This window comes from Bufo gargarizans, chromosome 4 (assembly GCF_014858855.1).
Source record: "Bufo gargarizans isolate SCDJY-AF-19 chromosome 4, ASM1485885v1, whole genome shotgun sequence".
Taxonomy (NCBI): domain Eukaryota; kingdom Metazoa; phylum Chordata; class Amphibia; order Anura; family Bufonidae; genus Bufo; species Bufo gargarizans.
Window position 1 is genome coordinate 241,003,067 of NC_058083.1, and position 15,021 is coordinate 241,018,087.

At 40.3% G+C, this 15,021-nt stretch overlaps 1 protein-coding gene across 1 annotated transcript in view; it reads left to right on the forward strand.

The window, feature by feature from the left end:
- Nucleotides 1-15,021, forward strand: part of COL19A1 (collagen type XIX alpha 1 chain) — a 280,859-nt gene that overhangs the window by 87,266 nt on the left and 178,572 nt on the right. Inside the window, exon 13 of the mRNA XM_044291116.1 lies at nucleotides 10,318-10,371. Coding sequence (XP_044147051.1) covers nucleotides 10,318-10,371 — 54 coding nt within the window. The remainder of the gene's footprint in view (nucleotides 1-10,317; nucleotides 10,372-15,021) is intronic.

Consider the following 15,021-nt stretch of genomic DNA (forward strand, 5'->3'; position numbering starts at 1 on the left):
GAACCCACCTTGCAGGTTTGGGGAGGTTTTTTTTTTTTTTTTTTTTTTTGTATAGTGAAGGATGTCCACTAGGATTGTAACTTGGAATATCAGAGGGCTTGGTGAAAGGGTCAAAAGGCAAGCTATTATGGATGCACTTAAACGATACCTTCCAGCAATTATTTGCATGGTAGAAACCCATCTTACTAAAGAAACCGTGTCCCGCTTGACAACGGGATGGTATTTGCAATCCTATCACTCTACTTTTAGTAGCTCCTCTAGGGGTGTTTCAGTTTTGATCCATAACTCTGTGGACTTCACCCTTATCAAATCCTATATAGATGACCAGGGTAGATTTATTTTTTTGCATGGTAAGCTGTATGGCCATAGCTACATCCTCGCTTTTTTTTATATACCTCCGCCATTCTCAATGTACCCATTGGTCCAGTTAATACTCTTTTTTGAAGGGAGACCAGAATGCCGGCTAGTTCTGATGGGGGACTTTAATGCAGTAATGGACCCCAAGAAAGACAGATTCACATTAGATGCAGAACGTGGGAGGAATTTATCTGCCTCCCCGTTGCCACAATTCTGCCGGGAAGTTGGACTGGTGGATATATGGGAACATCTTGGCGGAGGTAAGCGAGTATACTCTTGCGTTAGCAGGGGTGGCAGAGCTATGTCTAGAATTGATTTAGCATTTACTAATGAGTATAATCTCTGCAACATCCGTAAGATACGATATGGGGTAAGAACAATCTCGGATCATTCACCGGTACTGATTGAGGTTTGTACTGGGAAGAACAAGGATAATAGGGGGCTAGGATTTAAGTTGAACCCATATTGGTTTTCTATTATGGATAATTTTCAGCCCACTAAATCATTGATATCCTCCTTTTGGGAAGTGAATCGCCCCTCTGCTAACATCAATATAGTATGGGATGCCCTGAAAGCATATCTGAGGGGGGTCTTCATAAGTGAGATTGCTGCAGCAAAGAGAACATTTAAAAAAAAGAGGAGGAATTGACCAGGGCTGTTGCATGTACAAGTGAGCGATTTATCGGCCAACCTACTGAGTATAATAGGGAGGAGATGCAGAAGGCCAGCTGCTCCTTGGATAAATACATAACAGAGAAAGCAAATCATAGAGTATTTTTCAAGGGTTTAAAATATTTTTCGGAGTCTGGACGTCCTGGCAGGCTGCTGGCTAGGATAATTTCACAACAAGGCAAGAAAAATCAGTCTATTGTTTCGATCCGCAATACAGCGGGGGAAATTATAACAGATTCAGAAGAAATTAGGGACACCTTCCTACAATATTTTACCCAGATATACAGTCCCTCTTCTGGCCTGCCGCCCGACCTAGCGACGCGGTTTATCGAGAGGATCTCACTTCCTGCTTTAAACGAAGCCCAAATAGAACATCTGGAAGAGGAGTTATCCCTTTCGGAACTTCAGGAGGCTTTGGGATCTGTCACGGGGAACTCGTCGCCGGGGATGGATGGCCTTCCATATGAGGTTTACCGCAAGTATAGCGATGTGATTCTCCCTCAACTATTAGAGGTCTTTTCTCAGGCAATACAGGGAGGAAACTTACCATGCACTATGATGGAGGCTCTTATTGTTTTAATTCCCAAAAAGGATAAGGATCCGATAGAAATGAGCTCCTATAGACCAATCTCGTTACTAAACACAGATGCTAAGCTACTATCTAAAGTTTTGGCTAGGAGGCTTTCACAGGTTATATCAACTATTATTCACTCAGATCAAAATGGCTTTATGCCAAAAAGGGGCACTCACCATAATTTGAATAGGCTATTTATGAACATTCAGTCTCCGGGGTGTGGGGCCCGCTCCATCCTGTCGCTGGATGCCACCAAAGCCTTCGACAGGGTGGAGTGGACTTTTCTCTGGGCGGTAATGAAAAAAATGGGCTTTGGCCCTAGATTTATGGCGATGGTTCAGCTATTATATAGTTCCCCAGCTGCTAGGATCAGGATTAATGATACGATCACAGAGAGCTTTTCCCTAGGAAGAGGCACCCGTCAAGGCTGTCCTCTTTCACCCCTTCTTTTTAATATTTATATTGAACCTTTAGCAGCCAGCATAAGACAGGATCCGCAGGTGGCTGGCTTTGGTTTAATGGGGAAACATGACCGTGTATCCCTCTACGCAGATGATATCTTGGTTTTTCTTCAGCAAACAGAAACTACTCTCCCTCGCATAATGGATTTGGTTGGTTCTTTTTCTGCTCCGTCTGGCCTGGAGATCAATTGGGAGAAGACTGCTCTCCTTCCTATAGACGAGCTGCGAGGTAATTGGGATAATCAGTTAACTGTCTCTGAATCAATAAAGTACCTGGGGATCTCAGTTTCTGCCAAACCTTTGGAATATCTACAACTTAATTTGATTCCCCTGCTGATAAAGCTGAGGGTTAAATCCAAGATATGGCAAAAAATTCTGCACACAAGAGCTGATAGAATTTCTTTAATAAAAATGGTAGTGCTGCCCCAGGTTCTTTATGTCCTGCGCAACTCGCCTGTATGGATCGCAGATAAGTACTTTAGACTAATTGAGCGGATGCTTAACGATCTACTATGGGGGAGGAAGCGTGTCAGACTGAAGGCGCTCTACTTCTCTATGCCCTATAGTCAGGGAGGCCTTAACCTCCCTTACTTCAGGGGTTACTTCATGGCCTCTCAGCTTTGCCTTTTTAGCGACTGGGAAAATAGCCATTTCTGCAACAAAGTGGTGAAAGACTCAGGCTTTACGGATTTTTTTACTGTATTGGAGTCCGATTACCTACTAAATATACAGACCGGGTATACACTTTTTTGCAGAATGGCTACAAAGACCTGGCGGGTCATCAGGAGCTGGTGTGGAGTTAAGGCATCACTTATTTGCACCCCATTGTGGCATAATCTAAAGCTTGTGAATTTAAGGGACTTGAAGTGCTGCCAGTATTGGAGGACGAAGAAAGTTCAGTATTTACATCAGGTGGTTAGTGGCGGACAAATTCTGTCCTCAATGGAAATAGGGCAGAGGGCAGATTTGGGCGAGGTGGCTTGGTATGCATATTTCCAATTGAGGTCTGCACTCTCTAGCACTTTGAATAGTCACCTTCTTCTTATAGATACTCCTGAATTCCTACACGATCTTATTATTAAGAAAACTGCCACGAAAATCAAAATATCATATTGTTATAGACACTTAATGAAATACTTTTTTATGGGTCTTCTTTCTCCAGGACAGAAGTCCTGGTCTTTGTTACTTTCAGAGGTGGGTCCCCCAGATTGGGAGACTATAGGGGAAAGTTTAAAATATGTTTCACACAATTTCAATCACACTGTTGTACAATTTAACATTTTGCACAAAATATATGTGACACCTATGTGGTTATATAGAAGAGGACTTAGGGCCTCCTCTGATTGCCCACGTTGCGGCGACTCCGAGGCAGACCACCTACATCTGTTCTGGGATTGCCCAATGATGGGTAGTTATTGGAGATCAGTCCAGACCACCTTGGCTTGTAAACTGAACATGGTTGTTCCTCTGTCTCCCAGGATATGGGTCTTGGGAGACCTATCGGAGGTTAACTATCAGCCCATAAAACGTCAATTACTGATTAAGGTTATGTTCTTGGCTAGGCTTATTGTCGCTAGACTATGGTTTAGCTCCTCCACTCCAGATTGCAGCAACTGGCTGGCTCTGGTTGAGAAAGTGAAAAACTATGAGAAGATTCTGCACAAACAAAGAGGAGCTTATTTAAAATGGAGTAGACTGTGGGAAGAGTGGGACATGGTTTAATAAATTTGGAAATTTTTTTTTTTTTTTTTTTTTCCCCTGTAAGGATGGGAAGGGGGGGATAGGTGGGGTGGGTTGGGGATGATTTCAGCATTTATGATATTATAAATGTCATGTGGATATGTATTTTTGTATTATAAATAAAATATGGAAGAGAAAAAAAAGAACGCTGTCCTCAGAAGAGACATACTACTGCATTGTCTTATTTTTATAAATTGTTGATTTGTTAGCTAGGTTGCAAATAACCGTTTTTTCCCTTTAGGAATAGCTAGCCTGTGTCTCTTCGCCCCGATTCAATACAAAGAGTGGGGTCAGCCAATAAAGTTGGTTTCCAGCGCGAAATCGATAATTTGATTTTACCCATTGTATCATGTATGGGCACACCAACCAATCTTAAACATTTACTGTGCTCACATTGGATTCACCTCCAGAAGTCTCTAGTGGATGAGACCTGTATGGCAACTGTGGCATAGTACGACAGGATTGGCGGGTGGTTGTCACACTGGGGGAGGGGGGCTTGATGAAGTACAGTTTAATGAATTGTTGCCTTTCTGTAACCCAAAATGCCGAACTTCAGGGACTGAGGGTAATGAGAGAGGCTGATGGTGTACATTCTAAAACCACATCAGTGTGTGTATGTGTGTGCTTGCCTCAGAAGTGGTAGATTTTCAAAGGTTGTCGTTGGAATTTGGGTCCATCTGCCCAAAAGGGATTCTCTGTGCATGAATGCATTGTTACTAGACTACCCTTGCGTTTTACAATAAATAAAATTTGCCTTATTATATATTCAAATATTTCAATACCCTATTAGGTTGAAGTATAGTTTAGAGAAAAAAATGATTTTGTTTCTAAAAAAAAGTCTACTATTTTATGTACCCTTACCCCTATAAATAATTGTTTAAAAAAAACTAACTTTAAAGGGTAGACATATAATACCTAGAGACACATTAAATCTCTCTGTTATAAAGGCTGAAAAGAAAATCTGCTTTTAGTTCAGCGTTAGAGTCTAGGGACATTCTAGTGTCCTGAAAACTAGGATTAAATGAAAGGTTAGAGAGATCTGTATGTGAAATGTCTTCCTCCAGCACAAAGTCTGCTTCCCTGTTTACCTCACTAATGGAATCACATTGCAGGCAGCTTTGTATTGTGCGGCAGCATACTCTATCCTAACTAAACAGATTAGCAAGGGAAAGTGCATTAGAGAGAGGTTCCATAAAACGTAGTACTTTCTGAAGTGGCTCATATGACATCTTTGAATGTTGAAAGTCAAAACTTTTTTTTTGTTTTCACCTGTACTTTATGCTATTAGAATAGAATGAATAAAAGGCAGAAAAAAACTATAGGGGTCATTTACTATCAGATATATGCCAGTTTTTTGTCATATATCTGGTGGAGATTTCAGCGCAAAAACTATTTGTGCCGCAATCTGCAACTTTTCCCTGCTCACATATTGGGTCTAAGAAAGAGGGTGTGGTGTTTTAGGCATAGAAAATGGTCTGAATTTAAGCCACCAAGAAAGCTGTCTTACATATAGACCGGCAGTGGATGCGCCAAAGTTATGTAGAGGCCGGCACCAGCGCAGGAGTTGATAAAACACTGGTCTTAATAAATGACCCATTTTATTTCTCATATGCTGCAATGGTTAACACTTGCTATATAATGTGTGTGATATCCAATCGTAAGGTATCATACTGTTAAATATACTCTAAATATGCACTAAATATGTACTACATAGAGACTGCTGCCTTCAGAGCCAATTATAGATTTAAAATGTAGTCCATTGTTCCCAAACCATCTCCGTCCGTCTGCATGTGGCTCCTTACCTATCATGGCTGCAGATTATATTGTGAATCAATAGTACAAGGAATATTATGGTATTATTAAAAATTGAAATTGTTACATGGATCAGGATCATCCAGCTCTTGATACGTCATTTAGCATTGTAGAGCAAGAATTTACTCCAGCACAGTATCACTGTTAGTTTAAAATTCTACAGAATCATCCATTTCTTTTATATATTTTTCACGTACTTTGGAACACCTTAAACATGAGTTATAGAAATAGTACATATCTATTAACCACTTCATTGCCAGAGTGTTTATAACCCTTCCTTACCAGGCCAATTTTTAAGATTTTTTTTTTGCAAGGGGCCTATCTAACTGCAAATAACTATTTAACCTTGGGGCCAACCTACACATATTTGATGTTATTTTTCACAGGGCACCTCAGACCTTTCTTTTGTGTCATTAGATGACAGATACAATTTTTTTTATTTTTTTCATTTTTAGGAAGAGCTGTTAAAATGATAAAAACGTATATTTTCCATTCTTATCATTTTTTTAACTGTTCAAAAAGATTTTAAGACAAGACAAAACATGTATAAAAAAATATTACCATATGTTTGTACTGTGAAAATAGATGCTATTTGTTCAGTTTTCCTACTGGCTATGCACACTGCAAGACTTGAAATGAGTGGAATGCATTATAGATTTTTTTGAAACAAAAGCCAACAACAGTGGTGGGTATACCCCCACAAAAAATGTCAATGTGGCCTTCAGCATCAATTACAGCTTGACAACGATGTCTCATGCCGTTCTAATTATTGTCTGCTGAGGCGTCGCATGCCACTCTTCTTGAAGGGCGGCCCTAAGGTCATTAAGGTTCTGGGGTACAAAGTTACGAGCCTCTACATGGCGACTCAGCTGATCCCATAGGACTTCAATGGGATTCAGGTCTGGAAAAGGTGCAGGCCACTCCATTTGAGGCACCCCAGTCTCCAGCAGCCGTTCCATAATGACGCGACCTCGATGAGCTGGCTCATTGTCGTCCATGAAGATGAAATTAGGCCTGTGTTGTTCATGCAGAGGCATAAGGACTGCATTGGGCTTGTCGCTGTACCATTCACAAAGTATAGGGCAGTTCTGTAATGACTAAACACACCTGACCACACTGTAAGACAACAACCACCACCAAAGGCTTGTCTGATGACAACAGTGGCTGATGCATAGCACACATTTATTTTTTGCCATACTTTTTTTACAATTACTAAAAAAATATATACATTTAATTTAGCCTCTATTTCTGAAACATTTCTTCCAGGATTTGAACTCACAACCTTCTACATTAGAGCCAAGAACTTTAACCACTACACTATGCAGCTACATGTTAACCTGCACTGAAATATGAAATAATATTTCTGCTGTATAGGAATACTTACTACATGGCAAACTACTATGAGGTTTTTCTGACATAGTTTATCATTCAGCTTTATAGCTGAGTGGTTAAAGTCCTTGCCTCTAATGTGGAAGGTTGTGAGTTCAAATCCCAGCAGAAACTTTTCAGAAATAGAGGCTGTTAGATTTAAATACACTGGGGATATCTATATATGGAGTCAGAGCAGTGACTCCTAAGCTGCATAGGCCTCCGTGGGACCCCGAACCCTCCCCTCTTCAGAGCAGGGGGTGCCTGGTTTAATGCTCAGTTCTCCGATTGACTTCCATTGTGCTCGGGTGCTCTGTATAGTACCCACTTTGGTACTCGATCAACACTATTTTTCACCATACTGCCAGAACAGATATTGTCAACTTCCGAAACATAAATAGCACCTCAAAATAATGAGGCTTTGCCTCTAATGCCACAAGATGTAAGGCAGCTATCCTATAAGTCATCGTTCGCCCTTTTAAATAGGCCTTGAGACATGACTCACATATCTGGTGGCATTACAGACAGAGCTTGTTAAAAGCTCATTTGCATCCCTTTCTTCTCATAATTTCAGAGGAGCATAAATGGCTTATAAGTTTCCTCATACCAATTAAGGCACTCTTTCCCCAAGAAGAGATAGTACCCCCACCCCAAATGAAGTCTGTCTTGCACAACTGTATTTTCTCTGACAAAGGGCGTTATAATTGAAATGTAAAATCTCAACAAACTTTGGTAACTTGACCTCACTAACAGATAAAAATTGGCATATGATGTATTAGACCTTGGATTTTGTAGGACAAGGTGTGGTTTTTAACAGAATCATTTTGGGGTACATATAATAGATTACATAACTTTTATTATTCTTAATTTGAGTGCAGGGGGATAAAATACAATACTCTACATCTGTTTCTGTCCTACCCATGTGCTATGCAGCCCTAGCGGGGGGGGGGGGGGGGGTGTTATCATGATGCCCCCCCGACCCCCCACAAGTTTTCTGGCCAAAAAAAGTTGCTTACACCGTAACTTTTCCCAACAAGGTGGTGTGGCATCTGCAGGGAGGGACCTTGGCATATTTATCTGTAAAACATTGTTTTAAATCTACGCCAGCTAGGGTCTGATATAGATTTCACTTTAAACACATGGACTGCTGGAGCTCTGCCTCTCCCAAGATACCTTGTCATAAATTTGGCACAGCCTCTAGCAGTGCATGGGGTTTTTGTAGACTAATGTAAAATGCTGGCCTATTGTACATTCAATTCACCCCAATGTCTTTCCTGTCTGACAGAAACTTTCTCAGTCTTTTAGAAACATAGTTGATATTCTTCTCTAGTGATAGTCGCAATTACTGCAGCATCATGCAACAGGTATCGTTAGAGAAGTGATCTGCATATTTTACACTAAAGTCAGGTAAATTGGAAATTTTGTTTGTGTGTGGGGGGTATAATATTTTGTACAACTTTGACACTGGGATTTAGACATTGGTAAACGTCTGGCTCGTGGCATCAATGAACAGCCTAATTAGATGCAGAGGAGTGATTAGAAAAAAAAAAAAAAAACACTCCTCACACTCCTTTTCTGGAAAACAAGACTAATATTTGACAATCAGAGAGCAAGTTTGCCATCTGATTGAGGGTGGGATAGGGGCATAGTTAACATGCACATACGTATTATATACAGTTACACAGGGAAAAACGATAATATTTCTCTTCTTTTCCTTGGAGCCTGTCAGCAGGGCCCCACTGACCCCCCTTTCCTCCTCCACACTGGCTGAGATCACAGTCTACTGAAGGGGGAAGAGCTGCTTTAGGCCTTAATACCTCAGACTGGGTAGCTACTACATATCTTGGTCTTGTTTGAAAACTGAAAATCTATGCTTTTAAATAAAACTAAGATCAAAGAACTAGGTGAGCTAGCTAAATATATAGCCTTTAGAAAGCGAGCCAGGAGTCAAAGCTGCAGTTATATGGATCCCTCACTGGGACCCATTTATCAGGGTGTAACATGCAATGTATCATGGCTTAGATTTCCAAGCTTTAAAATTAGGCAAAATTATGTCCAATCACAGCCTAAAAATGGTCCTCTGAAGTGGCCCCCACCCTTTTGCATTCAAACAGCCCTGAATTCTGTTTGTTCAAACCATTATTGTCCTTTCCTGCCTGAACAAACACAGTTTGGTTTGGTTTTTTACAATATTTAAGTGAAAAGTGTAAAAGTTCTTCAATTTAACAGCTACTATATATAACATTATGAAAGCAATACTATCCTATCCTATGCTACACCAAAACAGACTGATGGTTGGTGGTCCAACTGCTGAAACTCTCATTAGTCCCCAAAATTAAGGAGCCACAGCAGTATTTTGAGAATGTCTTCCACTTCACAGTATTTCCTTGCACAACTAAACTTTCAGCCACTTATGGTGCAGGGAAGTATAGTACAACACAGCTCCAACCATTTGACAGTTCCCTGCAATGTGAATGCACCACCCTATAGCTGATGGGACCATCAAGGGTCCCAAAGATCAGATCCCCAATGATAGCCCTAGAATATCCTAGTAATGCACCATGAAATTACAAGATAGCAATACTCCTTTAACTATAAACCTGTTTATAAGCCTATATTTAACCTACATTTTCATTTATTTTAAAGCCAATTGTTTAATTCAACTGCATGTATTTAATATAATTGAAATATAATTAATTAAATATAATATATAAATGTATGAGATTTCTTAAGATTATGGTATAAATATTGTATTGACTCTTTATCCTTCTAAATACGTTACCTTTTGAAAATCATTTATCTAAAAAAAAAACTGATGTATGTCTTTTTAAAATAATTTGAATTAAAAGTTTTAAGCTGTTTGATACATTCTTTGTGCACATGTTTACCTTTTTGCTTACTGTCACTATAATATAGTCTATGTAGTCAATGAACAAGTATATACTTTATTTACCTATTATAAGCCATTATCCAAACTTTCTACTTGCTCTACATGTGCAAAGTTCTGTGCAGATATTTATGCAAAATAAATTGATAATGATATGCAGATTTCAATTGAAGCAGCAAAATGAATGTGTCACTGTATCAACATACACCAGGTAGGGTCTCTTTACATTTGATCTGTCAAGGTGAAAAAGCAACCACTGGCATCATTGTATGCTCTCAGTTTGTACGCTTATCAGTAGGATGCAGCTGTTTTATCAGTCAGAAGAGAAGATGCTTGGGAGACTTAATTGGGTTAGGCTGACCTAGAAAGAACTGTTTTTCAAAGCAAATGTATTGCTGAAAGCCTTTTATTATTGTTTATAAATGAAACATTTTCATTTTTTACAGGGACATTTTGGGCGAACTGGACATCCAGGACCTCCAGGGGTCAAAGGAGAAAGGGTATAGTCATATCTTCAGTTGGCACTAGCAATAATACATTTATAACACCTTTGTAACTATTATAACTATTGGACTATTAAACTACATTGCTTGCATTAGATTATCTGTTAATATTTGTAGGCTTATTAGTATATTATTTTAACAATATGCATATGCAAATCAAAGTTTCAGTGTGGAAATTTGCTACTTAAAAAGGACCTTTCATGCGATTTTATTAAGGGAGATATATACCTGTACTTGCGGGGTACCCCCCGCTGATGCTGCCACCCTGCTTGATTTTTTCAAATATGCCTTCTATGCCACGCTGTGCCCCACTGGGATATCTCCTGCTCAGTATGCTAATTCTGAGCATCGGGGCAATGAGGAGGAGACTGAGTCTTTCTTCGTGGGCGTCTCCTTCTCCCTGCCTGTAGCGCTGTCCAATCGTAGCGCAGAGTCTGGGTACTTAAGTCAGCTTACCCTGTGAGAGCTTCCAGAGAAATAATGTCTAGTACTTTAGTGTCCTGCAAAGGTGTGCTATTATTGTCTTTGTTTGTGTATTTATTTCTTCCTGTTTCTGGTTGCAACCCTTCACTGCCTGACCTGATCTCTGCTTTTTCTTTGTACTGACACTGATCTTGGATTGTTTTTTGGATTGCTTTGACCGTGGCCTGTCCCTGACTACAGTTTTGCCTTACCCCTCAGTGTGGGTCAGCAATCTACTGAACAGAGACTACTTCAGGAGGTAGTAACCTGGTGGTTCCCATGTAGCAGACTCCAACTCCCTGTACAAGGTGTAGGGATTTGCTCTGGTAGGCAGGGTAAGCGGACGCAATACAGAGGCAAGACCACTGTTGAAAAAACACAAGTCCAGTGTTTATTCACACAGAAAAGGCAGAAAAGAAAAACAATGCTTTAAAGGGTCCTGGTGTTAGTTCACACAGCAAGAGTTCCCAAAATAACATAAATCACCTGGCAGACCACAGCAGGCTTTAGGGCGCCTGACTCCCAGTAGGCGGCTCTCATGCAACGCCCAGCCTTGCAGTATGGCGGATCTTCCCAGCTCTCAAAAACACAGAGCTTACACATCTCCACTATCACTTGGAGGATCATTCCACCACCAGCTGAGCTGCTGGCTGGGATTTTAAACCCCAGCCCAAAACCTTGCCTGGACGTGGGGAAACAGCCACCCACCCTGCTCTTTGGCGGCTCCCAATAAGAACCGGCCCGGATTGGATTTACAGCCATACGAAGTACAACAGTGTCAGCGAGCACTAGCTCCCACTGACACACAAAATTACCGGTTCTTATCTCACCGAGGCCAGGAACCTCGGTGACACGTACCCTCCGTCAATGACGGACCCTTGCACCTTCCTACAAAGGGTTAAAAGGTGAAGACTATGGGACTAAACTAAAAACAAACACAGTGGAACTGCACTCTGCAAAGACAAATAACAAAGCAAATACAATAATGCCATACTCACTATAGACCATGTACTAGTGCCACTGCTACATTATAAATGTGAGATTCTTGGCAAATACATTTGTACAGAATTATCTATGCCTCTCCACCAATAACAAGGCGATCTCTTTTTTACAGAAACCTACACTAAATACTAGCTCTTTAGGTGCCAAAATGGCCTCAATTAAATTCAAGGAATGCAGGTTCCAGATGCATGCTGACCCCACACTGTATCATCCCTATTTTGGGGCCACACTGTCCTCCATTATGTTCAGGGAATGCAGGTTCCACATGCATGCTGAGCCCACTCTGTATTTTACCTGTCCTGGTGCCATATGGCCTCCAATAAATGCAGGGAGAGCAGGCTGCAGCTTTATACTTGCAGTAATTAACACCTTCAGGACCTTGGACGAGAATGCTTGCAGCAGGTACTTCAGGCACTAGGGCGAGCATTCTCGTCCTGCAGTTAAACTGTCACTGTGAGGAAACACACAGCGTCAGGATAGTGACAATAGCTGTTACAGACAGCTGATTGGTCACAACACCTATGACAGAGACAGTCACAACTGTCCCCGTCTGAGGACTGCTGTGATTGGTCAGTCAATCCAGACTGACTAATCACAGCTAAAGGCGCCTGTTTCAACTCCAATCTCCTCAGTTTTGTCATTACTGTGACAGTGCTGAGGAGATTGAGAGTGTGTGCTATATCTTCAGCAGTACACTCCTAATTGCCGAGGACATTGCATCTGCAGCCTGACATTCCCCCTCAACATCCCCCCCTCCCAGCGGTGAAGGGGGAGTTCTCTCCAGTGCTGAGGACAGCGGAGCTGCTTGTAATTCTCAGTCTCCAGTGCTGAGGAGATCGGAGCTGTGGATAAGCCTGCCCTTCCCCCTCATCTGCAGAGTTAACCCCTTCACCCCCCTCACACATCTATAGCCCTTCATTAGAGCTCCCTGATGTTTGGGGAGCTTAGTGAGCAGTGAGCTGTTTCTACCCTTCCCTCTTAGCTGGAGTTGTCCCATCAGCTGCACTTAGTCCCCCTTTGACACCCATACCCCTTCCCTAGTGCTGTGTGACCTGTGACTAAAAGGCCAGAAGCTGTGAGTGTATTACATTGAGTAATACACTTACAGCCAATGCATTACAATACAGAAGTATTGTAATACTTTGTAAAGGAGATCAGACCCCAAAAGTTGAAGTCCCAGACTGGTGCAAAAAAAGAAAGTGAATTTTTTTTATTTATTTTTTATTTATTTAAAAGTTTCAAGTAAAAAAAAAGCGCCCTTTTCCCAAAATAAAGTAAAAAAAAATAGTGAAGAATTGGGGGGAAAAAAAGTAGCCACATGACCTAACCTCTCAGGTGAACACCGTAAAGTAAAGTAATAGCAAGCGATCAAAAAGTCATATGCACCCCAAAATAGTGCCATTCAAACAGTCATCTCATCGCATAAAAAATGAGAATCTACCTAAGTCAATCGCTTAAAAAATTTAAAAACTATTGCTCTCAGACTATGGAGACACTAAAACATGTTTTTTTTTTTTTTTTAAATGCTGTTATTGCATAAAACTTAAATACATAAAAAAGTATACTTATTAGGTATCACTCTGTCCACAAGAACCTGCTGTATAAAAATATCACATGACCTAACCCCTCAGATGAACACTGTAACATTTGTTTAATAAAAAGTGTGTCAAAAAAGCTATTTTTTGTCACTTTACATCACAAAAAGTGTAATACCAAGCAATCAAAAAGTCATATGAACCCTAAAATAGTACCAATCAAACCAGCATCTCATAACAAAAGTCCAAAAAAAAAACTATGGCTTTCAGTATATGGAGACACAAAAATTTTATTTTTTTTCAAAAAGGCTTTATTGTGTAAAAATGAAACAAACAACCAAAAAGAGTAGTCATTTTTGGTATTGTTGCATCCGTAACAACCTGCTCTATAAAACTTCCACATGATGTAACATTGTAAATAGCAAAAAATACAAAAGGTGCCAAAACAGCTATATTTTGTTACCTTGCCTCACAAAAAGTGTAATATAGAGCAACCAAAAATAGTATGTACCCTAAAATAGGACCAACAAAACTGCCACCTTTTCCCGTAGTTTCCAAATGGGGTCATTTTTGGGAGTTTCTACTCTAGGGGTTCATCAGGGGGTCTTCAAATGTGACATGGCAATTAAAAATTATCCTAGTTAAATCTGCCTTCCAAAAACCATATTGTGTTAATTTCCTCCTGTGCCCTGCCGTGTGCCCGTACAGCAGTTTACGACCACATATGGGGTGTTTCTGTAAACTACAGAATCAGGGCAATAAATATTGAGTTTTTGGACTGTTAACCATTGCTTTGTTAGCAGAAAAAAATAAATTAAAATGGAAAATCTGCCAAAAAAAGTGAAATTCTGAAATTTCATCTCCATTTTCCATTTTCTTGTGAAACACCTAAAGGGCTAAAAACATTAGTAAAATCAGTTTTGAATACCCTGAGGGGTGTAGTTTCTAAAATAGGGTCATTTATGGGTGGTTTATATTATGTAAGCCTCACAAAGTGACTTCAGACCTGAACTGGTCCTTAAAAAGTGGGTTTTGGAAACTTCTAAGCCTTATAACATCCCCCCCCCCCCCCCCAAAAAAAAAGGCATTTACAAAATGATCCAAACATGAAGTAGACATATAGGAAATGCTAATTTTTCCAGATTCTTCGTAAATTTGGAATTTTTTTATAAATAAAAATGAAATATTTTGACTCAAATTTACCATGGTCATGAAGTACAATATGTGATGAGAAAACAATCTCAGAATGGCTTGAATAAGTGAAAGCATTTTAAAGTTATCACTGGAGGGGTTAAAAAAATAAAAAAATTAACTCACCTTCTCCTCTTGATCGCGTAGTTCCCGGTCTCTTGTTTACTAGCTGTGGGCTAAATGACCTGTGGTGACGTCAGATCACATGCTCCAATCACATGGTTCATCACCGTGGTGATGGAGCATGTGATCTGACGTCACCACAGGTCCTTTAGCCCACAGCTCATCATTAAAGAAGTAAAGAAGAGACCGGGAACTACGCGATCAAGAGGAGAAGGTGAGTCATTTTTTTAAACCCCTCCAGCATTATTACACTATGCATTCTGTATTCAGAATGCTATTATTTTCCCTTATAACCATGTTATAAGGGAAAATAATACAGTGAATAGACTGTCAC